General features: G+C 39.4%; 2 protein-coding genes across 4 annotated transcripts; one reads left to right on the top strand and one right to left on the bottom strand.

Moving 5' to 3' along the window:
* Positions 1 to 682: 682 nt before the first annotated feature.
* On the top strand, positions 683 to 11,633 carry zgc:112982 (uncharacterized protein LOC503771 homolog). 3 transcript variants are annotated; one of them, XM_047612281.1, is made up of 11 exons: positions 683 to 917; positions 1,506 to 1,549; positions 1,705 to 2,361; positions 2,732 to 3,523; positions 6,131 to 6,300; positions 7,823 to 7,943; positions 8,058 to 8,130; positions 8,235 to 8,371; positions 9,097 to 9,181; positions 9,269 to 9,368; positions 11,229 to 11,633. In XM_047612281.1, the coding sequence occupies exons 2-11, from the start codon at positions 1,515 to 1,517 to the stop codon at positions 11,240 to 11,242; spliced, it is 2,184 nt and encodes a 727-aa protein (XP_047468237.1). In that variant the 5' UTR covers positions 683 to 917; positions 1,506 to 1,514; the 3' UTR covers positions 11,243 to 11,633. The 3 variants fall into 3 exon arrangements, with proteins under 3 accessions (XP_047468237.1, XP_047468238.1, XP_047468239.1); XM_047612282.1 differs by having other exon boundaries at positions 683 to 1,549; XM_047612283.1 differs by lacking the exons at positions 9,097 to 9,181; positions 9,269 to 9,368; positions 11,229 to 11,633 and having other exon boundaries at positions 7,823 to 7,968.
* Positions 11,634 to 11,691: 58 nt separating this feature from the next.
* On the bottom strand, positions 11,692 to 25,050 carry lipib (lipase, member Ib). Its single transcript, XM_047567676.1, has 10 exons — positions 24,946 to 25,050; positions 20,985 to 21,367; positions 19,074 to 19,182; positions 18,334 to 18,435; positions 18,070 to 18,159; positions 17,804 to 17,971; positions 15,456 to 15,545; positions 15,008 to 15,116; positions 14,695 to 14,868; positions 11,692 to 14,362 (listed from the first exon to the last, which is right to left on the bottom strand). Exons 1-10 carry the CDS (start codon positions 24,995 to 24,997, stop codon positions 14,278 to 14,280), a joined length of 1,362 nt encoding a protein of 453 aa, XP_047423632.1. The 5' UTR covers positions 24,998 to 25,050; the 3' UTR covers positions 11,692 to 14,277.

Genomic DNA, 25,050 nt, shown 5'->3' with positions numbered 1-25,050 from the left:
CATCACTTTCCTTCTTGGTGAGGTAGTTAAAAGCCTGGAGGTATGTTTGGCCTCATTGTCCTGCTGAAAAACAAATAAAAGCTCATAACAGATAGGATAGTGCGTCACTGCAGGCTGCTGGTGTAGTCATGCTGGTAAGGTGTGCATTGAATTTTGAACAAATCACACCATCACATCTCCTCCATGCTTCAATCATGAGTGTAGAAATCATCTGCTCCTCTTTCTCCCTTTTACAGCATGTGAAACCAAAATTCTCATCAGACCAAAGTTCAGATTTCATCTGGTGTTCCTTGGTCCAAGCAAGTTTCTTGTTCTTGTTGTTCTTCTTCAGAAGAGCTCTTGAACATAGATTTTCATTTCAAGGTGAACTTTGACTCTTGCCAAGCTCACAAGTGAACTGAAAACCATTTCTACTTCATGAAAATGATTGAGATAATGAATCAAATGTTAGTTCAATACTTTATGTTTACTACATTTTTCACATTATGTTCCTTCAGAGTTCTGATATCTTTTATATTAATCTGCAATGGAGAAAATAATAAAAACACAGAGAAAATAAATAAATTGAGAAGCTGTGTCCAGACCCTTGAGTTTTATGAAACAATATTTCATCTATAATTACAGGCTATATTTTTAAATGTTGCTTTTTTATTTTGAAAATATCGACTACGGAAATGCCGTTGTCGTTCTCATCACCAGAGGAACAGCAACACCTCTTCTACGTGCAAGTCTATCGTCAACACAGCCATTACCTAATATGATACAAACTGAAAACATAACAAATATGCGTAGCTAGCGTTTGGTTATATATTGGTTATATACAGGGTTGTGTTAGGGTCAATTACATTGCGATTATTTTGGTGTGCTTATTTTAGACAGCGTTAGCCGCGGTAGCCTGGTGAGTCTCGCGGACCACGGTAAGGCAGCTGTTAGCTGCTACTTAGCTTTAGCTATTAGTAAGCTTTAGAAACTCATGTCTAAAAGTATTGGGGTCACAATGTAAAGCATATTATGTGGTATTTTGGAGGGCCTTCACGTAATGTCTGATCGTTCAGAGGCAGAGTTTTAGCTAAATTTACCATGTGAGCTAACCTAAGGCACCTGCTAAACCTTTAGCATAGCGGCTGGTTTCAGCATGGGCTGTAACACCGTTCGGTGGTGTGACTAGCTTTATGACATAGCCTTTTCTCGTCCTAAGCAATATCGGGCGAATATGGAGCTGTGAATTTCTGTCGAATGTCTTTTATGACAAACTCGGTTATTGATCAATTATAAAAGTACCAAATACGGCCAGTTTATGATTTACTAGTCCTCCTCCGCTCCCCCTCCGTGCAACGTCCCATGTTTTTGTGGGATGAAACGTCCCTGTTTTTGAACATATTCGTTGAAGCTTGCGCAGAAACTTTGCTTTAACACTTGTAAAGCGGTTTAAAGATTATACTGTCAAATCCTCGTATAATCTCCATAGATTACTACCTAATCTCGAAACTGTTCTTTTCTTCCAGGTTGACACAATGTCAAGATCTCACTCACGATCTCCATGTTACAGGTAAATCCAATGACAAATGCATTTTTAGAAATAACATTAGTGTTCCACTTAATCTAAATCATAAATCGCAAAATTGTTGTTGTCCTGCTATGTGCTTATATTTCATTTTTTGTTATGCAAACACACTTGGTGACTCTTTAATATTTATTTTTCAGGAGGTTTCCTTGGGAGGAACCTAACTTCGATCCTCACCATGCCCTTACAGAACTGGATGGGGAAACCCTGGATAGGAACAAAAAATTCAGAGAATATCCTGTGAACTATTTCAGGGAAGACATGTATCCAGAAGGCCGAAGAAGATCCTCCCATTTCCCTGATTACCATAATTTAAGGCATAGACCTCACATAGACCATGAGGAGTTCTACCACAGGAGGCCGCCACCCCATCATGATGTGATGCACTATGAAGACCCCAGGCTTTCTCCACTGCATGACGGGAGAGGTGATGGAGACAGACACAGAGGAGAGTTTACAGAAGACCTCCAGAGTTTTGAAAACCGGGGGAGGTTACCCCAGTCGCCTAAGAGGATAGCGAGGGAAAGGCTACCACCAATACCTAAGTCTCACTCAGACCACCAACAAAATGAATTGGCGATGGGCTGGAGGAAAGAGGAGCAGGGTAGAGGTCGAGGACGATTCATAGATAACACTCCCAGTACAAGATCAGATGAAGAAAGAGCTGGATCAGACAGGGAAAGGGGAAGGAGTGAACAAGGTCCTAATAAAAGCAGACCAAGGGAGAACCCACATCACAAGCGGAGCCTCCCTCTTAAAAGACAAAGAAGAGAAATGGATGACTCCAATCGTCTTGGGTAAATTTTAAGCAAAATGCTTTGCCGCATCTGGGAACGAAGAATTCAAAGGATTCTCATCTTTCTTACTTTCCATAGAGCCAATCCCCTCTATTATCCTGCCCTAACTTCACTAATCCAGTACTAGTGTAGTGAATATTGCATTGTTTAAAGTTTCCAAGTTCTCCTGAAACTTACTGAAATTACTGCATGTTCATCATACTCTAGACATTAATGTATAGAGCAAATTTAAATATTAATTTTACAGTATCCTAATAAGTAAATCATATGACATAATCCCTAAGTTGATTTAATTTATAAATTTAAAACTAAATGTGACGGTTCTATATAATATTGTTGAACCGTGTCACCTCCTCTTATCCCATCACAGGTACAGGAATGAGGAGGACTTTGGGGAAGAGGGTTACTCAATGGACACACACAGAGATGGGTCTGGAGGAGACACCTGGGGTAAACGCCCCCTTGGAGATGTTTGGCATTCAGGCTCACACGTCATGGAAAGTGGCACTGTTCACAGCATCGTAGACCGCAGAAAACTACCACGGAGGGAACACTTTGACGGTCGCAGAGATTTTGATCGTCAGAGGACTCTTCGTTCAATGGGTTTCAGGGTGTTGGAGAGCAGGTTGGAAGATTGGGAAGACTCAAGAGAATGCCATTTTCCAATTAATTTCCAAGACTCCAACTATCATGAAACTAGGAGGAGTCCAAAATCACTGGACAAGCCAAACTCCATGCGATATGGTAATCGAGTCGGACCCATAGACCAGGAGGGAAGGGGTGGTGCTCACCTAGTTAGAAAGAAATACAATCAAATTCAATTTGGAAGAACGGGACATCCTAGGAATCAACCATTCTTACAGCAGTGCTCCCAGGGGTACCAAGATCTTCCTCATGAAGAGCAGAAGCCAGGGTATCAACCCTTCAAGAAACACTATGAAGATCCCATTGAAGGGAAGCCCAAGTGGGCAGGAGAAACACAATGGGACCATGACAGGCCTGTAAGTCTGGATCGACAACTATCAAAGGAAAGCGTCAACCCTAAAATGCCACCCCAGAGGGAACGTGGACGGAATGATCAGAAAACCAAAAACATGGTCATTGTGCCTCAGGAAACACTGACCATCAAAGTGGATATGAGTCGATCGTTGAACCAGAACAGGTACAGTATATTTAATAACATTATCAAAGGTGAGGGATGAAAGTTCACACTTTTTTTTTCTAAACTCATGAAGAACAAGGAAGAGACAAGCTGCCACATGGAAGACTGGTGTTAAACTGTTTCATGTCAAATGGCATTCAGATGGATTTGGTTGAACCTGGTTCAAGCTCTGCATGATTCAAATCCATTGCGTGAAGGTGTTGTTTAACTATATAATCAAGATGCTTCAAAGTTCTTCAGCTTTATTTTCATCTGAAGGTGAATGTGCAATCACATGAAAAGTTGTGTACCAACATTGGAAATTTCACCGTTGAAATGGACCTCACAGAAGAAAATGGCTGTGTTGCTGTTATGACGTCTTTCAAAAAAGAAGATTCAGCTTGAATCAAACAGTTCCTTGTGTTGCAACATATTCTTCTCCAGTTAAACAACAAACTCCACACTTAACATGTTTGAAACAATTGAAGAACTGGAAGAAAAGCTGTGGCTTATGGAATGGAAGGACCTGATATTTGGTCATAGTTCAAGATAAACAAGAGTACAGGTCTTCTACATGATTGTATCGTCATCTATCAACAGAACAACATAACTGCTATTTGGAATATTAATGTGAAGAACACGTTTTGTTTGTTTAAATTTGTTTTAAATGTACAACGTGTATCTCTACTGATTAAGGGCAGTTGGGAAGATGACAAGGAGATTGCATATTCAAGTGGATTAACTGAAAGGGTTGATTCAAAGTTCGTCTTTTTGACAACATACGTCTACAAGGATTCCAGAAAACACAAGACTACAAAATCTTGCTGAAGTACAAAGTCGGCTGAAGAAATGGACCACAACACAGTCACTGTTGAGTGAAGTCATACTAAACAGATCGAACCAGCTATTGGATTTCTAAAAAGCTAAAATAAAAGGATGCATACTAGGTTTAGGTGGATTGAGACCCTGAGAAAACGACATCCTGATCGATGCCTCCGGTTCAGCACCTTTGATTTTCTTGTGTATTGACTGAAGAAAGAACATTTTTGCAACCAAAAGACGAAATACCTTTTCACTGCTGTTTACCAAAGGAAGTCAACAACACTGACCTGTGGCAAATATGGAAGTTGAAACAGACAAATCTGTTGAGCAGCCTTGCTTCAGATCACCAAGAAGGGAAACGTCAGCAGAAAATGAACAGTAAATCAATCACATTGTGCATGAAGCTGTTTGGCCACATGGCAAAAGTGACTTAACAAAAAAGCATGCATCAGTTGGGAAAGTGGAGACGACCACACCAGCCATGGTCAGGCATGGATTCCCCCTTCTCTGTGGATTAGCAACGAGTATTTATGGATTTTAGAAGATTATCCATCACTGGATGTGTTTATGGGTTTATAAAGTCACAATCTTACAAGAAAAAGATTAAAAGCTTTTGATCTGAATGGAGAGAGACAACTTCAAAGTATTGTTTTTGTCCTTCATGCCACTGGTGAGTGATGGATTTTGACAAAGCACATGATTTTATCCAAGGATAACTGTTTACCAGCCTCACTTGGAAGATCAGGAAGATGAACATGGCGTCACAGTATAAACATACATTTATACTGGCTGTTGGAAGAAGAAATTGAATCCATAAACATCGTTAATGTAAAACTATCTGCATGATCGTCAAGCATGATTGGCAATAAATGGAGAATGGAGATTGCGGACTCATCAGTGTTGTCAACAATAGCAATGAAAGCCAAAAATATAAATGGCAGAAGGGATTGAAGCCGTCAACCATAATATAAACACTGGCGAATAAAATGAAGAATTGAAGTGTTTTAATTGATCTTAAAAGAGGATATGAAACCTACATAAAACGCATCAAAATGATGGGCTCTGAAGAATGGAAGAAAATTGTAAAAGGACACATTTCAAGCATGGACATAATCATTTCTTCTAAAACTTCATCAGTACCGTCAGGAATGTTCATCATATGAAGAACCACTGCCAACGCTGATAAATGAAAACTGCATAGTGGTTATCAACATCATTGAGACGACATCATGAAATATCATTACCAGGATCTTCTCTCAAAATAAATTGACAGCATGGAGGACGAGAAATAAAGAAATGGTGAAAGCATAAAGAATGTGTTTCCTTTCGACTGAGAAAAAAAAAAAAACGACTGGAGACATTTTACATCTAGCGGACCACAACTGAGTTCCACAGTGAAAATGGATGATTAACTGATTAAATGGATCAAACAAGGAAAGAAGTGTGAACTTTCACCCACTCTTAAACTCACCTGCCAGTTTAAAAAAAAATGGTAGGGGTATGTACTGGTTGTCTCTGGCTTTTAACTCCTAAAACATCCATGTGATTCTGGGTAGAGAGTGAACATCTCAATGTGAAATGTTTAGTTTTTTTGATTGTAATTTGTTGGACTCATAAAAGGTAAGTCTGCTGGGTAAGGTAAAGTTCTTATTATCGTTTTTTATGCTGATGTGATGAGGAGAAAGTTTATTTTAAAACATATAATACAGAGTATTAGCTCCTGTATATTTTAGTCATTGAAGGTTTAAGCCTTACTATTAAAGGTTTCCTCCTGGCACTAATCTTTTTCCTTTTCATCTTCTGCAGCTCGCTGTGTTACTCCTCAGACAGACAGCTCTCTTTAGACCTGGTCAATGTGGGTCGACAGCGTCTGGACTTCCTGCCAATGCTGGAGCACTCTGGGACTTACCAGGAGTCTGCAGTGCACACTGGGACGTTTGCCCAAGAAATCATCACTCTCGTGCACCTTGTCCGAGGTTAGCACTGCCCGTATCTAAATCTGTTGGTATCCTGCGGTGAAACACACTGCACTGTTCAGACATGGCGTTAACATCAGTCCAGGGCAATGTTATTGCAGGTGACAAACTTAAACCTTTATGGGACAAGGAACCATATTTGGTAACTTTCGCATTCATTTTAAATTACATCCCTCACTAAGGTTTTCACCTAGCCAGTCAGTGAAGGTTAAGGCAACATATAGCAGCAATACTGAGTCTATGTTAGCAGACCAGTTGAATTTGTGATCCAGCTTTAGACCCAGATACTTATAGGTCTGAACCACCTCTACACACTCCCTGTTGATGGTTACAGACTGCAGGCCAATATCCAACATTCCTTTTTTTCCCTAAAATACTAGAAAAAGTTGTTGCTAATAAGTTATGTGACCATTTAAACAGAATGGTTTGTTTGAAGAGTTTCCGTCAGGGTTTAGACTTAGACAGACTTTAATGATCCTCGAGGAAAATTACTTGTTCACAGTAGCTTTGTTGCACATAAAAGTAAACACTCTTAAAAACCACAAGAAAGATGAAATAAAATAAATATTATCTAGTAAAATCAAATAAACAGTGTAATCAATTTTTTTTTTTTTTACAGAATTAGCATCATGAACAAATGTATAAAAGTTAGTTGGCAAAACAGTGTCCAAGGTGATGTGGTTGTTTGGCCAGTTGCATAGCAACACTGGCATGGATCATGTCGCATGGTGTTTCCTTGTCTGCTGAGGGAGAGATGTAAACTGCGTCCACCCACAGAGTCCCGAAGCCGGGCACAGACGCACTGTGGTCCTATGAACCAGGTCTCCAAAGCACCTCTCACGACACCCTCCCTCTGGGTCGCATCAAGCGCACACAGTCCATCCATTCAGCTGCCAAAGACCTCCCATGAGTACAGACAGCACCTCCGACCCAAACCTCCGTCCTTCTCCTTCTCCACTGGAATCCCCAGTGCTTCTTCTGAAGTTCAGCGGGAATCTCAGTCCTCACTCCGGGCAGCTCAGGGGACACACACAATGCTCGCAGCTGATCTCTGGAACACACCAAAGGACACGACGGCCACTCCGCAGAACCCAACAGCCAACAACAGCCAAAAACAAAAAGTCCAGAAAACAGCACAAAAACACAAAAAACAACGAAATACCATGTCAATTGGTTCAAGGCACAGAAAAACAAAGACAGACAATAAACAGCCAATAACACACTAAGAATAACCTAAAAACGTAAAAGTCACAGAGCTACTGGCCACATGCAGCCACTCTTTCAGGCGCATTTTCAAAAAAAGGGCTCTGGTTAAGGTTACCAATGATCTCTTCGTGGCTTCACACAGTGAACTTGTCTGAAGCTATTGATCACAATATTCTACTAGATTTAGACTAGATTTCCTGGATGTGTGGATCGTAACACTTGAACCCCAAGGATTTCTTGTACACCTCAGTCGTGGGTAAATTTGGCAGTTATGTCTTCCATGGTGTCCTTATGTGTCTCTTGGCTTCTTTTACAGATCAGTATTTCAGAGATGGTGGCCCCACTCTGAATGAGCGTTTCTCAGTTCCACAAAAGGGTGGCTACGCCGAAGAAGAGTTGGAGGAGCTGACATTGGATGAGAGGTTCAGTTCCAACAGGTGTGTCACATGCAGGTTCAGAGGGGTATGATTTGTTCCTTTTGGTAATAGAAGTGTTAAACTAATATATATAACTAAAATATATAATACTTCTCTGGCTTTCCTCTCATTCAGAGGCTTCAATTTAGACATGAACTCCTTACTTGACGATCATGAACCCTTGTTTTCAAGATTGGGACCCATGCAGGTATAAAAAAAAATAATAAAAAAAAATGTCATGATATTAAAGTCCAGTCTTCAGCAGTGGTCGTCGTTATTGACTCTTAATTCATACTGATTATTTGATGATAGGGTTTGACCCAGCAGCCAGTGCGAGGACCAGGGGACCTGAGGCACGACCTGGAGAGAAGGCGACAGGAGAAACTGGAGGGGGTTAAAGTTACAATACCAGGGAACAGTACATCACAGCACCTCCTTGGACCAGTCAGGTGAGACTACACTAGCTTCTCTGCTTCATGTCTTAATTCACCTCTCAAATTGTCGTCACAATTTATTTTCTAGATGAGTAAAAAAAAATATAAATTCAGCTTGAAAATGTCCACGCTCCAAGCACTCTTCAAAATAAAATGATATAGACCTTCAAAAACATTATCTGTCAGTTGCTTCTGTTACTAAAAATAAATGTTTAAATACATCCTATTAAAAAAGAGAAATGATACCGACAACAAGCTCCCAGTAAAGTCACTTGCCAACACATTTAAGTACACTTGTGAAAACTGACCCAAAACAGCAGCAGATTTTCACACAAGTCCTGAATGAAGACAAAGAGTGGCCAATCCCACAAATGAAATAAAAAATATTATGCAATTTTATTTGCTTATTCAGGAAAATTGTCCAATATGTGTGAGGTGCAAAAGTAAGCACCTCTAGTATTACAAGTTACTCCATCTGGTCAGAAGTGTTGTAGAAGCACCTGAAACAAACCGTTCATGTGAGGAAACCTAATCAAAGGATTAAAATGGTTCTCAACTTTAGTCAGTAAATTTGGGCTAAAATTCCTCCAAGCTGTTGTTGGCAAAAGTTGGAAACCTTGAGTTGCTGTTATTGCTCCACAAGGTTGTCAGATATTGAAAACGAGGAGATGACATTGACTGGTTTTCCTGAATAAACAACTACACAAACTTCCTGTGCCTTAACACTTTGTTCCCTTCAGTGACAAGGTCAAGGTGGCTCAGGTGGACCATGAACAATTCTTCAGCTGGACAGAGGAGCAGAGCAGGCGAAGAGAAAGCAAGATGGTGGGTGTTTTAGAGTAAGGTTGTAGAGGTTGGCATTTTTGACTTCCAGCTATGTGATCCATCTGGACTCAAATCTGTTTTCTTTAGGAACCAAGGCGGGGAGGTTCCAACAGATCAAACACAGGCTTCCAACGCAGGAACAACCGCTTTAGCAATCAACGACCAAACGTCCACAGTAACCCTGCAGGTAATTAAACACAACTCTGTATTAATACAGAGATAAAATTTGTGTCATGGGATCCAGTTTACCTAGAAACAGTATGGTTGCTTTGTCTGTGTATCAGTATATTGTTAAATAGCATAGTAGATCAAAATAAACTGTAAGCAGTTATTTTCTTTAATTTATGATAGCTTTTATTGATGGTGGAGGATATGGGACTTTTGGTTTTGGAGCTTATAAATAAATTATTTAAGGTTCTATGACCCAATATTCAGTCATTTTTACATTGCTTTTTTTTGCTCTTATGTTGTTACTGACTTAAAATAGACCTAACTTTCTTGATCATCCTCTGCCACAATACATTTAAAAATAACATAATACTTTTGAGTCATAGGGTTCGCAAAAATTCAAATACATTGCTTTATGTGGAATATGTTGACATGTCACAGAGTTGACGCGCATTCTCAATTATACCCAATAAGAGGTAAATAAATTTCCAGTTCTGCTAATTAATCACAGGACACAGTAACCAACACTTATCTCATTATTGTCCTTCTGATTGGTCTGCTAATCTCCAACCGGAGGTCTCAAGTCCTGGCTTCCCATGTTACTGTTGCTACGTTAGACAAACTATAGCAGGCTGCTGCTGATGCTGGGGTTAGTAGTTAGTGGAATTAGTAGGACATCATCTACAAACAAGAAGTAATTTTGTGTTGTGCAAGCTGAGATCGTGCCTAGCTAGTGGCATGGAAAACAACCCGCATCAGGTTCAATTCAGTTCAATTCAGTTTTATTTATATAGCGCCAATAACAATACAAATTGTCTCAAGACGCTTCACAAAAAACAGCCTGCAACCTCCAGAACGATGGTTATATAGAATATATGAATATGTCAGCGGAGGCTATTACACAGGCTAATGACTGCGAGGCTAATGTAAAAGCAAAATGTTGTTAGCCGTAAATATGCAGTAAATGAAGCTTGCTTTGAAATTATCAGCGTTGCTAATTATTATAATGTCAGCAGGCTAGCTATCTTTCTGTCTCAGAATGGCAGCTGCTATGCAATGTAATTTCAGTTATAGCTGTTCTCCTCTGATTCTGGCACCCTACAACAAAGCAAGATGACATTTTGATGACAGTAACCACTGTGATGTAGTCGTGACTTAGACCGTAAAGGGACTCCCACACTGCTATTATTTGTCTAACCTGGCAACAGTAACATGGGAAGCTGGGACTTGACAAAGATTAGGAGCCCTCTGATTGGTAGTCCAGAGACCAATCAGAAGACCAACAAAGGTAAATAATCTTAACTCTTGTTGAATATTATTAGGTACAAGTTCAAACTGGTTCTTCATACTTCATACTAACCATTTAAATTAATCAAACTGAGCGTCTGTTCCAAGCATTAAATAACTAATCATTATTCTTCCTGTATAATTGCTCCAAGCATGCTACTGTGTTTTAAAGCTTTTCAAGAGAAACTGTTAAGTCCATAGGTCCAAGGCCCAGATTTGATAGAGAGCGAGAGAACGACTGAGCAAGCTTTATTGTCTGCCCCAGAGGGTGGCAGAAATTCTTCTTTGACATGGCTCAAGAGGCACATACACTGTAAAAAAACATATATAAAAGACATAATAAAAGACACACAAGTTTGCATGTGTTACCCTCAGCTTGGCCTTGTTGTGTAACAGCCGCTCTTTGACCTGGGGCAGTTTCCCATTGACCCAGTGAACCGTCACCATCTTAATTTAAGAGCGAGAGCTTGTCAGATCCCATCATCTCCGCCTTTAAAAATCCTGCTTTATTATCCGTGTGTCCACCTGTGGGTCATGACCTAAATTCATCCGACCTTGTCTGTCTTTCTGTCTCTATCTCTGCTATTTATAGGTCCAAACTGGTAGTCGGACCGTGGAAACGTATTCTGTTTGGATGTTGCTGATTTGTTCATGACTGATAACACAAGTTGTAAAAGACAGCCTATTAAAGGGAGGATTTAGTCCCTGTGTTAATTTTCTTCTTAAGCACAGTGCTGACCTATCAAACTGTGAAGAAGGCAGTCAATCGTCTTGATCCTTCACCTTGTCTTTGTCTTGTTACAGCTTTCACTTTATTTCATTTTCATTTAGATGTTTTAAATGAGTTGATTAAAAATGTTAATGTCAAGAGAAATTAATTGATAGTACATATATATTTTTTGTTGCCATCAGATCACTAAACCATCCTATGACCCGGATTCACCCGGACTTCTTTTAAGAATCATGTTCATGTTGCTAATAAACAGATGTTCTATAACTCTGGTTCTTGTCTGTCTTTTCTACTGACAATATATGAGTGAACAATTGCTGCAAAGTAAAATGGGTTTTTAATTGTTTGTCTTGTTTTATTATATATTTCATTCCTCAATCACAGTGAAATAGTTTGCAGTAACTTTTTTTCACCAATTTGTGTTGTACAAATGGTTTGATTACATTTGAGTACACTTACTTCCAAAAACATTTGGTACACTAGCAAGGATGAAAGGGTTCTAATATGACGATTTTACACTAGAGTTTATGATATATATATTACATAGTACCGACACATTTACTTATTATGTCATTGTAGTCAGTGGTTTAGGCTTAATATCAGAAAGACTTTAGATGATAGTCCAGTTAAATTACCATTACCACATTCGAACAGTCATAAAGGACGATTTAGAACTGGACAGGTTTCAATGATCCACAAGCCAAATTGCTTGGTCATAGTAGCTTTTGTAGCACTCATTATCGGAGTGGAGCTGAATCAGTCTGCTGGTTAAGTTTAGAATGCATTCATTAGTGTATCTAATAAACTGGCAAGTGAGTATTTTAATACAACTCAATTATTTAAAACTAAAAATGCACAATAAAAGACACACTGCATTTACAGTAGTGTGAAGAAGTGTTGGAACCCTTCCTGAGTTCTTGTTTTTGTTTTTTTTGTCACATTTTAATGTTTTAGATCATCAAACTAATTTAAATATAAGACAAAGATAACATAAGTAAACAGAAAATAGTTTTTAAATGAAGGATTTTATTTTTAATGGGAAAAAATCCAAATCTACATGGCCCTGTGTGAAAAAGAGGTCACAAAATACCCTCCAACAGCATCCAAAGAATATCAGTGTTCATGCCTCCACCATAAGAGACAGACTGGGCTAAAATGGCCTGCATGGAGGAGTTCCAAGACCAAAACCACTGCTGAGTAAAAAGACTTGTTTCAGTTATGCCAGAAAACCTCTTGATGATCCCTGAGACTTTTGGGGAAATTCTCTACGGACTGACGGGACAAAAGTTGAACCTTTTGGAAGGTTTGTGTCACCACGTTTTAGAAAAAGAACACTGTACCAGTTAAATCTGGTGGTAGTGTGATGGTCTGGGACTGTTCTGCTATTCTGCTGTCTACCAAAATATCCTGAAGGAGAATGTCCGACCATCTGTTCATGACCTCAAGCTGAAGAGAACTTGTGTTCTGCAACAGGACAATGATCCAAAACACCAGCAAGTCCACCTCTGAATGACTGAAGGAAAACTACATGAAGACTTCATGGAGGAGGCAAACACTTTTTACCACAGGGCCGTGTAGGTTTGGATTTTGTTTTAATGAAAACCTTAATTTAAAAACTGCATTTTGTGTTTACTTGTGTCATCATCATTTAAGTGTGACAAAAGTGCAATAAAAAAAGAAGTCAGGAAGGGCCAACGCTTTTCACACTACTGTACATTGGAGGAAATGTTTTTATCAACTTCTCATTTGTCACGTTTACTGAGCCCAGAGTCAGGTTGGTTAAAACAAAAACATTTGTTGATTATCATTGTGTGTAAACCCATTTGCTATCACAGTCTACAGCATCACAAAATTACAGAGCTAGTGTAACACAATGGCTTATTTCTGGGGTCACACCTTCATCACCGTCATCTAGCTGTCTGTTCATTTGTTTGTTTTCTACAAATACACTTGTATTTTTGCAGAATGATATTAACAACTAAAGGGAGACAATTTCATTGCACTTGAGGAGCGCTGCAGGATGCAAAGCTGCTGGTAGAAGGCACAGAGGAGAAGTTGCATTTCATTTTGTAACTACCAAAACTGACCTTTTACATTTAAAAAATTCAGTGTTTGTAATTCAGTCAAGCTAACTGTCACTGCTTTGCAGAGAAAAAAATAATTAAAAGATTTTGTTACCTCCAAATGATTGCTCTGCCCTGGAGTGTCTAAGGAAAGTTTATTTTCAGTACAATACATTTATTTGTGTTGTAAAATGTCCAATTTAAACAATACGTAACATTAGTTTTGAAAATAAACCATTCAGAAGCTCCCCTCAAGTTTGTCAACTTTTAAATCTAAGACAACTTTAAAAGGAGAGAAAAAGAAGACAGAATTTGGTTAAATTATTTCGTGTTAGCTGCACAAATCAATTCTGATTATCGTTGCTATTCATGAGCAAAACATGTCCTTGTGTTTATTTTGCACAAAGAAAATGATAATTTTCTCCACTTACAGAGGAAAAATGAAGTGTTTATATTATCTGCCAACTTTAAACCTTGTTCATACTGTGTGTTTAGTAGAAACTTAACAGTTAACAATTTCTTTGTCCATCTTCAGTTCCTAAATTCTGTTAAATGAAACTGAATGCTTAAACTTCGATCTGCTGTACATAGTTATGGAGGAGGAAGTCTGATTGAAAATGGAGCCAAGGCTCAAGAGGAGTGATTTCAGCTTGTAACAAGTGCCTCGTGCAGTGACTTTCTCCAGAATCCCTTTACTCTTGTCAGCTTTCCAGTTCCTAGTTCCAGTAACCAGGAGAAATCCACAGCTGCTGATTGGCAGGCGAGAAGGTTCCTGCTGGCATCCAGAGGGTGCCTTCAGCAGGGTGGTGGGTGCATCAGAGGTGTTTGGATGAAGTCTGGTCCAGGTGTTAAAGCCGAGAGTTGCAGGGCAGAGGTCGAAATGCCACCTCCATGTTCTCCTCCATGATCATGTCAAACCGGCACATCAGAGGCCTGAAGGAGAAGAAGATCCTTTATTACTGCTGGCCTGCAGCCTTTACAGAACCATCTTAGCCTCAATGGTTCTTGATCATTTTACTTAATATGTACACATCAGCCTTAACATAGGTATGGAGACCAGGAGCATCTCACAAGATCTGTAGTTCTGGAAATACACAGACTCATCTAGCAACAAAGCAACATTGCTCTTATTAATGGCTTATTTAAGCTGAAGTAAATTAATAAAGATTTATGAACTTTTAGTCAATCATTATTACATCTTATAAACCCTTACAGTTATTATTAACTCGAGTGTGGATCTGAACTAACTGCAGTCAAACACTGACCTCTCGGGATGTTCCAGTGGTGTGAAGCGAATTCGCAGCAGTCTGATTTTGTAACGAGGCCCGATGACGTTCCCCGTGTTGATTCTCAGCGAGATCTTCTGAACGTTCTGCAGGTCCTCGTCAAACTGAGCCAGCAGCCGCGTGGAAGTGTACTGCTCGAACCGGAGGAGCTTACTGGAAACAAAGGAGGAGAAAAACCCGATAGCCAATTAAATCTACCAATTAACACTTACATTTAAAGTTTTAATTTATTTATAAAACTAGATGTATTTATTTCCTTCCTGTACTGTCTTTAAAAACTACAAAGACTCACTGGTCTATTCGGGCCTCTGTGAAGTTTCTGCCACTATGCAGCCGGATGTAGACGACCCCCCAGCGGAGGTACTGGTTCCATGTCACCATGTCCACTCTGTAACCCAGCTCTGCCACACACAAGGCAATAGACTGTTACAGTATAAGGACTATTTTTTTGTTAGTGAGTCCTAGAACATTCAAGTCAGCTGAAATCCTGCAAGCAGCAGATTAAAATCATTTCACTGTTAAAATGACTCAAAACATACTGGTGCATTTATTTATTCATGATGATCAATCATTTGTTTATGTTTGTGAGTTGCACCCAGTGATTTAACCTTGTTTTCAGTATCTGGTGTGAACCTCTTTGACTCGTGTTCAGATTCAGCTCACGGTGCTGATGCTGATGTTTTGCATTTTTTTTTCTTTTTTAATGAATGACTATTTGTGTTGGTGTATTTTGGACTCACTCCTGTAGGGCAGCGTGGTTGTGGTGCTGAAGAATACTGTAGTCTGTCCAAGCCTCAGCAGAGTGTCCCTCCACGGGCTGAAGTCATAACCTGCAGGTGTGAGCATCACCATTTAGTTTGACAACAATCAAAACAGTCTTTTAGTGTTTTAACTGTCTGAGCTAAATTTAGAAAGATTTTGTGCATCATTATTTTTTCAGTGCAGAGGATGGTAAAAACGCTTAATTATAGCCTAATGTGTGACTGCCTTCATGGGTACAACAAAAGAAAAAAACATCTGCCACAAGAATTTGGTGAGGAAAAAATGAAGAATTAAAAAAGGTCTTAACAATAACACATCCAATAGGCAGGCAAGTAAAAGTTGATGAATACTAAAATAAAGAACATGGAAAGTAAGTGTGAAGATGGTAGAATTAAGTAAGAGAAAAAGTAGGTAGGTGAACAGAAAAACTAGACTAGACTGAGAGAAGACTCATTAAATAATGGTTGTACACATAAAGTACTTGTATGGTTCTCACTATGGTCAACCCAGAGTAAAGACGAAAAATCAAATATCATGTCAGCATAACAATACATTATCAGACACATTTCAATCCTTTCTAGAACATTCCTCAATACTAATCCTAAGTCATATTTATCACATGTTAACTCTACAGAGAAGAACGGAAGGTAGATTATATTTATCGAATGACATTTATCACCTTCTTCTCTGTTGGAAAACTGGAAAAGGGCGTCAGTACTTCTGTGGGAACAGTTTAAATGGAAAATAATTCCTTTGTGGCTTTACCTAAAAGCTTGTTTTATGTCCTTGGAATGTGGACACCTGAAGGAGAAATAAATATCCCACTGGAACTACTTGAATTATAGACCAGCCTTTCATCTATGGGGCATTTGGAGGAGTCCCCCATTGGATCGTGATGGAATCCTAGGTAAGGGTATTTTAAAGCTGAATTCATTTCTATCAGCACAAATCTGACTGTTTCTGCAGTGCTCCTTGCTGGGCAAACAACAGCCTAGATACTGTTTGCTTTGTATGTAAAGCAAGTTTTAACTAAAGTGATGGACAATTTTATACAAATGAATGTCTCAAAATTTTCTCAATTAACAAACAGAACTGAGAAATTAGAACTTTATAAAAACGTTTGTCTTATTTTTAACAGCGCATTATGTATTAAAGACCATTTCAAAAAATTAATCAAAAAGTCAGTATCATAGCAACAAGACAGTTTTCATGCAAATATATGTCTCATCTCATCTTCCATACCACTTAATCCTCACTAGTGTTGCGGGGGGCTGCTGGAGCCTATCCCAGCTGTCAGTGGGCAAGAGGCGGGGTACACCCTGGTCTATCGCAGGGCTAACACAAAGACAAACAACCATTCGTACTCACACTCACACCTAGGGTCAATTTGGAGTGCTTTTAATTCACTTTCATTTCATGAAAATCTTGGAAAATGACACACACAAAAAATATAACAGTCCTACTCTAAATTCTCTTCATGAAGGTTCTGGTATTCAAATAACTGAGAGCTGATAGCTGTGAGACTCAACTATTTAATTAGAATGCATCCACTGGTTTACCTAATAAATTGGCAAGTGAGTGTAAGTCACTTTAGTAAACATCTTGTTCTTGGGGTCATGGTATATGTCAGGATTTCAGCAGGTATCAGAAGAAATCTAAAGACTTATGGTCTTGTGACATGACATTAGGTATACTAGTGAATCAATTCTAACAGTCCTGCACTAAATCCTCCTTCATGAATTTTCTTATGTTCAGTTGATGTTGAAACTGTGTCAGAAAGGTTTTGGAGGATGTAGTTTGTGGTGCTGTTAAAACTGATTTAATGAAACACTAACTACTACTTTGACTACAATGTCAAAATAATGGGAACATGTGACTCAACATCTCCACTGAACATTACAGAACTACCAGAACATTCCTGAAGAGAAGATTTAGAGCAGGACTGTTATATTGGAATGTTTTTGCTGGTGTAACTAATGTTTCGGTAATATTAATGTTCTGTACTTTCACTTTTTGCTTCAATTGCTCCAGTGATAAAAGCTGATTAGTATGTCCAATGTTTTTACATGAAACCAAATTTTACATAACATTCAAGATTATTTTAATGTCAAATTTTACTTTCTCATAGCGATGATTAGAGAACATGTTTAAACTCAGAGGTACTTTTCCTGATTGGGATCTCACTGAAGCAGTGGAAAAAAGAGGATTTATTGGTATTTTTGTGCTGGGAAGTTGTACAATGTGTCAATGACCTTGATTAGCTTGTCTGACTTGTGAAAACATTGTGTGACAAATGGTTTGGCTTATAGATTCTTCCACCACCTACCGAGCATGGGGCAGGAAGCTGGTTTAAAGGCCTCGCACTGCAGACAGCGTCCATCCAGGAAGTCGCTGTAGGATGAGCAGGGGTAACCACTGAGGCTGCAGGTTCGGTTCAGAGCGCACAAGTACAGGAACACAGATCGCTGGTGGTCACACACAAAGTAAGATTTACCTGTGGGACATCAGATGACAGTGAGAGAGAATGTGTGTTTATTAGTGTGTGCATGTGTGCATGCGTCCATGCGTGTGTGTTGCATTTGTGTGTGTCACCTGCAAAGATGGTTTTGGGACATCCTGGTTGGTCAGCTCCACCGTTGGCGTAGAAGTCAATATGTCCATGAGCTCCTTTCAGTCCAAATGCTGCATGTAGAAAACATAGGTTAAGAGTCTGTCACATTTACAGATGAATATATAATATATAAGATATATAACAGAACACGATTTATATTATATATTTACATATATGTATGATATATGTATGATACAAAAATATTGCGTCAAGTTATTGTCCCAAAGTCTGATGTAAATGCTCACAGTTCATGTCGGTGTGAAGTACATCCACAAACATGGCATCTGAGGGGTCCAGTCTCTCCTCTGGTGTGGCACTAGTGAACATGGGCCCGGCCGGGTCCAAACCTATAGGACAGGAAGGACGGAAATATGTGAAGTTTCTCAGTCATCTAGGTTATGTCTAAGAACAATTGAGCAAAATAAAATTTAACTGGACTTATTTGAGTCTTATGTTAACAACACATGTTGGTGGAAGTGCATGATCGCACAAACAAAAGCACTTTCTGAGAACATCTTTCTGAGAACATTTGAAATCAACAAATCCACATTCAGACAGATTGAGAACAAATGGTGGAGATATAAGATGACTGTTACTATCCACAGGAGTGGTCAACCAACAAAGATCACCTCTCTGATTAGTAGAGGTGGACTGAGGCATAATTTATAAGCCACTGCTAAAATGTGCTAAAAAATCTGACCTCAAAAAGTTCAAACCATGTTCCCACCTTGAATCTCTAGTTTCTGGTCATAAGAGTACGCTTTGTCTGTCCATTACAGACCCTTGTCATTTAAGGTTTTTGTGTCAGTACTCCCCTGGAGTACTGCCTGGGAATATACACAGACAAGTTCACAAAACCCTTAAGCAGGGTTGACAGTTCAAGCCCCAGTGATCATGCGCACCATGGTCTAGTTGTTAAAGCTTATAAAGTTGACAGGCATGTTTTATTACACTGTACTATGGGCTCTGAGGAAATCTGTTTCACCTGTGATGCGGCCAATCTTCCCCTTCAGGTTTGCTCCTACAAATCCAGCCAGGTGAGCTCCCAGACTGATGCCAATGAGGTGGATTGAGCTCAGAGGGGCTCCTTCCTCCTGCACACATGCAATGTTTAAAACCCACGGTTACAGTCAATGTACCTGCTTCTTTTGTCTTTCATTTAATTTTCAGCTTCTGCTGGCTGAACAACTTTTAGACCTCACAACTTTTAGACCTAAAAACAGCTGTAACACAAGATTAAAGAGAAACAGATATATAACTCAATACAGTTAGGCTCAGAAATATTCGGACAGTGACACAATCAATGATTTGGGCTCTGCATGCCAACTGAGATGTAATGGAAGAGCAGACTTTGAGGTTTAATTCAAGTGGTGAAAAAAAAATTCTATGAAACGTTAAGGAATAGCAACCATTTTTAAACAAGTTCTCCTCAAAATTATTTGGACAAATTAACATTAGCATGAATAAAGCTATTTTTATTAAGTATTGTTGAGAATCCTTTACAGGCAATGACTGTCTGGAGGCTGAAACCAAACACAGTATCTGGGTTTTTCCTTTGTGGTGCTTTGCCAGGCCTATACTGCAGCTTTCTTCAGTTGTTTCTTGTTTGTGGGTCTTTCTGCCTCAAGTTTTGTCTTAAGCAAATGAAATGCATGCTCAATGGACTTTAGGTCTGGTGACTGACCCAAGCATTGCAGAATATTACACTTCTTAGCCCTAAAAAACGTTTGAGCAGCTTATTCCTGCTTATCTCTATATACCCCTATCCCTATACACTTCAGAATTCATGCGGTTGCTTCTGTCATCTACCAAATCATAAATAAACCGTTGGAAGGCCTGCATGCCCGGGCATCGCGCTACCACCTCCATTTTTTTTTTTATGGAATATGTGGTCTGCTTAGGATCATCGGCTATTCCAAGCCTTCTGCATACTTTCTTCTTCCTGTCAATCTCATACATTTTGATCTTAGTCTCATCCGTCCAAAGAACACAGAGTCTAATCTGACCTTTAATGGTACCTTGTAGTGAACCCTCTGTATTTACTCTCACAAAGTCTACAACAGGTAAACAATGGGCAGCATTTCGTACTTTCTTTCGCTTTCAGTTCGTTGTTGACCTGAAGAATGGACTGGTCAAACCCCCACTCTTTGAAAAGCTGCTGATATTTGAATAAATTACTGTGTCCTGCGCAGAGGCTGATATCTGCCGCCTCTTCTCCTCGGAGTAGACCAAAACAGGGAGTTGATAGGTTTAGTGCCAAGGGTTAAAAACAATGAAAAGACCAGGTATTGTAGAAGCGGGAGACAGCTAGCCACACAAACTGGCGTCACCTTCCAAAGGTTGGCAACCATTAGGCCTAATGTCCTCAAATTACACCTGAGAGTCTGCACTTTAACCCCATGTTGATTATACAACTGTATCTTTAACATATTTTGGTATACAGCTAATACTTGTCTCAGTGTCCAAATATATGTGGACCAAGCTGTAGCTTTGTTAACATGCACACTATAGAGGAAGGTACATTTCTACACTTCTACGCCTCAGAGATTTAGAGTATTTGTATCTGCACTGGGAACTGATTATGCTCCAGCAAAGTTAGCCATCAGTCAAATTGTTTGGGTGGACTAGGAAACTGAAACTGAAATTCACTGCTTAACCTGTTTCCACTGTGACCTGAATCCAGCAAAGTGGATGAAAATGGATGGCTGATTGATATTGCTTTAAAGCTGCACATCAACCTGAAGATCCCATCTAACTATCTATCAATCAGGTGGACATGGATCATTTAATGTATCAACTGATGCCTCTCCTTTTGTCTCATTTTTGGTCTCCAGGATTATGAGTAAAATATCTGGATATCAGAAGGTTTATTTCAAACAGCAGCCAGTCGCTTTACCTTCATGATCATGATGAAGCCGGTCAGGTTGTGAGCAGCCTCCCTGGTGTAAGTCACAGCGGTGAAATAGTTGAGGTTGGCCGCCCCTTTGTTCCAGTCCATCACGATGATGTTCATGTCCTCCTGCTCGGCCAGCAGATGCACTATATGGTTGATCCAGATAGGGGGTGCCCCAGTGGGCCGGTAGCCATGGATAACAAAAGCAGTGGGACGGGAGATGTTGAAGAGTGGGTGTGAGGACGGGTGGTGGTGGTTAAGCTCACGGCCACAGTCAAGGTTGGAGCGAGTGTAGAGCAGCAGCCGGACGTACAGGCTAGTTCCCATAAAGCAGTGTGACAGATTAAGGTCTGTGAAGTTATCACAGGACTCACTCTCATCCTCACCTGGAGGCACAGATAACATTATATTAAATAAGCTCGACATGCTGGCTTTATCCATCAGTTGTGTATATCTGTTGTGTCTGACAAGTGGATAGAGGACATCTGAGAGATCACCTAAATGTGAAGTTACAATCTGCATCTTAAAAACAGTTACAAACAAACCTGGCCAAATTAATTTTCTTACTTGAAATCTCCTCAAAAAGAGGAAACATTTATATTGCCCAAGTGTACATGCATGTGCACGTGTTCTGCAGCAAGGTAACAACCGCAGAAATCCAGCTAGGATCATGAAGAGCTACATTCAGCTACAAAATCTTTGGTAATTGGTACAAGACTCCAGACTGAAAATCTGTACCAAGGTACTGAAGTAATTATACAGTGGTGGAAAAAAGTTTTTGGACCATGCACTGGTAAAATATTGCATTAAGGATCACTCTTAGGTCTTTAAGTGCAATTACTTTTAGTATAGTCACAGACAAAATACTAAACAAATCCTAAAACAGCCATTAAAAATTTAAAATTGATTGGTTGTATAAAAATACATAAGAAATTTTGAGTACTGGGTTATTTTGGTACCAGTGATCCATTAAAAAAGGCTATGCTTTTTATAAAACGACTTTTTTCTCTTGCTTTGTGTCTATATGAAGCCAGCTAGAACATGACTTAAGGCCCCAGAAGGCTGTCAAGGAGCCCCTGATCAATGAGAGACAGAGGTTAGGCTGGCATCATTGGGCCCAAGCACACAACATTGGACAGTCAGGAATTAGAAGAAGATTCTGTGGTTTTTGAGAAATTATGGGTTGCTCTCAGGAGTTCGGTGAATTCCATCATGGTGCTGTGATAGGATGCCACCTGTGAAACTGTCATTGGTATTACAACACTACCACTGCACTCTAGAGCAGTCGAGACGTTCTCTGGAGGTACAGATCACACTTCTCCATCTGGCAATCTGATGGATCAATCTGTGTCTGGCAGTTGCCAGAAGAATGGTACTTCCTGTTCCAACATGTCTGTGCACCAGTGTACAAAGCAAAGTCCATAATGACATGGATGAGCTCAACCCAACAGAACACCTTTGAGGTAAATCAGAGTGAAAACTGTGAGTCAGGTCTTTTCATCCAACATCAGTGTCTGACCTCATAAATGCATAAGGGCAGGCGAGTGAATACTTTTGGGACTGTGGTGTAGTGTTGGTTTTCTCCAACAATCCAGTCTATCCATCAATCCTCTACCTCAGAGACATTATCACCAAACAAGTGTTTAATTAAATCAACAAAAATAAGTGAAGCATTAGAGTAGATTAGTGGAATACCTCTGGGTCATTCAAGGTAGCATGTTATCCTTTGATTGGCTGGAGAGTTTGCAAGTATTATCATCCTATTTTACCTTGATTCAGTCATGTAACACTTAGGGGTTGTACCAACTAGCCAACTCATCGACTTTACTGATGTGCCTTCACTTTAAGCATAATGTCAACTAGTCGCCAATCACATGACAATAACAACACAGATGCCTTCGAGAAGAAAGGGGAGGAGCCCATTGGGTCACTGCAGCAAGCTAGCAGATGAAGATGAAGCCCATTCTGCTGCAGTGTTTCCCCTGCCACTATATTGGGGGGACACAGGGTTGCCAACCATCCCTTGAAAAATGGAATTGTTCCGTATTTAGAAACAAAGTTACACATCTGGTATTGAGCTAAATATTAAATTTTAAACTAATATTAATTGTTAGGATGTTAATTTTGCAATTTAGAGTTAGGATATGATCAGATGTTTTTCTTCTATTTTTTCTTAGATGGTTAGAAACCACTGCAATAGAGGAATATGCAATTTGTACCAGCACTTTACATTTTAGTGCAACTGCGTGTGCAATTTCCCCTAGTATTTTATAATCAGGTACTAGTCTAGCACTCTACACTGTCTTTCACTTTGGGCAATGTGCAACAACAATAAGTACTTGCCCTTATCACTTTACTCCCAGTACCATGCACTTTTACCCCCACTAGCTCCTGGTCTGTAATAACCTGATACTTTGTGAGTTATACTGTTGTATGTGTGTTCTATGTCAAATATGGTATGTCTTTATGCTATATATGTATGTTTCTGTCAGACACTGTACTTTTTTTCATATATTTTTTCTCCCTCTTTCTCTCTCTTGTTGTTGCTGTTACTAATTGCTATATATTTCTTGTTGTATGTACACATGTATAAAGTAAGATTTCTTCTTGTTTTTCTTCTTTACGGGGGACTGTTGCTGGTCTACTCTAGATCATGAAATTTCTGAGAAAGTAAAACTCTGACAAAGAGTAAAACTCTTGCTACTAGCACTGAAAGACAAACAACTTGCAGCAAGAGCTAGAAAAAAAATACAACTGGAAAAATCAGGCTGTCTCCCCATGGTGTAGCATTGAGCTTTTGAGTTCATGAGTTCAATCTTTTTTCTTTTTTACTGCCGTGGCCATTGAGGCATTAAATGTTTGTCTGTTAACAGCTTTTCCACAGACTTTCTTATTGCACTAAATAATCAGATATTTTAAAAATTGTTTCACACACACAAAAAGAGGCAAACATTTTTCCCCACACAGTGCCAAATGCATGTTTATTTTTCTGGGAGTTGGCAAACCGAGGGGGGCATGCAAAATATGTGAAATAAAAAAGTGCAACATCTGGAAAATATTAGCAAAACATTAAATTATTTAATAATGTGGCTTTAGCTGAGAATCTTCACTTATTGAAATTATGACAACCAATACTGCATGACGGAAAAAAAATTTGTTTTCTAAAGCAGCAATGCCACCTGCCATAGCTCCTTTGACTCATCCATCCAAAGTGTAAAAAAATGTTTCAGTAATCTGTGAAAAAGTGAGTAATATGTTACCACTTGGTTATATTTACATGTTTCTACATGTAGAAATGAAACAAATGTAATATATTAAATTGATTAATGGTTTTAAGGAGTTATGGTAGTGTGCATTTTTTATGCTTTTTGTAAACTTTGGAGAGAGTCTACCTTTAAGATAAACTAAGCTATGCTAAGATAAGCTAATAGCTGTAGCTTCACGCACAGATGTGTCAGTTAGCATTTAACTAGCCGGCTGTTTGGAGACTGGCGCTCTGCAATTGGCACACACACAAGTGCGACACTGCTTTAATAGGATCAGGCTGCTATAAAAAACCCTTCATCCTGTCTCCAGCCCCCCCACCTTCCATGCAAGACGTGATTACAGCTGCCAGTCAAACAACAGGGGCGGCGTTTATGTAGGGGAAACAGCTCCGATCCAGCTGTACATTTGGGGACTATGGATGATGAAAGAGACTATGTGATCATTTCACACAAAACTTTTGAACCTTCACTGGAGCAGATGGGACTTTAAATAATCTGATGTTACTACCGCTCACTAAGCTGTTCCTGTCTGCAGTCACACGCTGTTTCTGGGGATTTGACTATGAAAGTAATTTTTGTCTTGATATCCTGCAAGATCAGTCCAAGCTCATAGACAACAACTGGATAGTGAGCTGATTTAAGCTTTCACAGTGACCAAAAACTCAGTTTAAAGTGATAAATGGTTATGTTTTTCTTACCTTTGCATGGCATGAAGAGGCACAGCAGCCCGAGGAGTCTGTGGGGAAGCATACTACCTATGACCACAGAGACGCAAAGAGACGCAGGGAGAAGGAAGGACTGAC

Source organism: Mugil cephalus, chromosome 18 (assembly GCF_022458985.1).
Source record: "Mugil cephalus isolate CIBA_MC_2020 chromosome 18, CIBA_Mcephalus_1.1, whole genome shotgun sequence".
Taxonomy (NCBI): Eukaryota; Metazoa; Chordata; class Actinopteri; order Mugiliformes; family Mugilidae; genus Mugil; species Mugil cephalus.
Note: the sequence above shows the minus strand (reverse complement) of the source record. Positions and strands in the feature narration are given on the sequence as shown.

What these genes read in the sequence shown, in the direction of transcription:
- zgc:112982 (XM_047612281.1), top strand. Translation starts at nt 1,515, where the DNA reads ATGTCAAGATCTCACTCACGATCTCCATGTTACAG. An exon ending in TCTCGTGCACCTTGTCCGAG is followed by an intron (nt 6,301 to 7,822) that starts GTTAGCACTGCC and finishes CTTCTTTTACAG; the next exon opens with ATCAGTATTTCAGAGATGGT. An exon ending in GAGAGGTTCAGTTCCAACAG is followed by an intron (nt 7,944 to 8,057) that starts GTGTGTCACATG and finishes CCTCTCATTCAG; the next exon opens with AGGCTTCAATTTAGACATGA.
- lipib (XM_047567676.1), bottom strand. Translation starts at nt 24,997, where the DNA reads ATGCTTCCCCACAGACTCCTCGGGCTGCTGTGCCTCTTCATGCCATGC. An exon ending in AACCACGCTGCCCTACAGGA is followed by an intron (nt 15,117 to 15,455) that starts GTGAGTCCAAAA and finishes TGTGTGTGGCAG; the next exon opens with AGCTGGGTTACAGAGTGGAC. An exon ending in CCACTGGAACATCCCGAGAG is followed by an intron (nt 14,363 to 14,694) that starts GTCAGTGTTTGA and finishes CTTCTCCTTCAG; the next exon opens with GCCTCTGATGTGCCGGTTTG.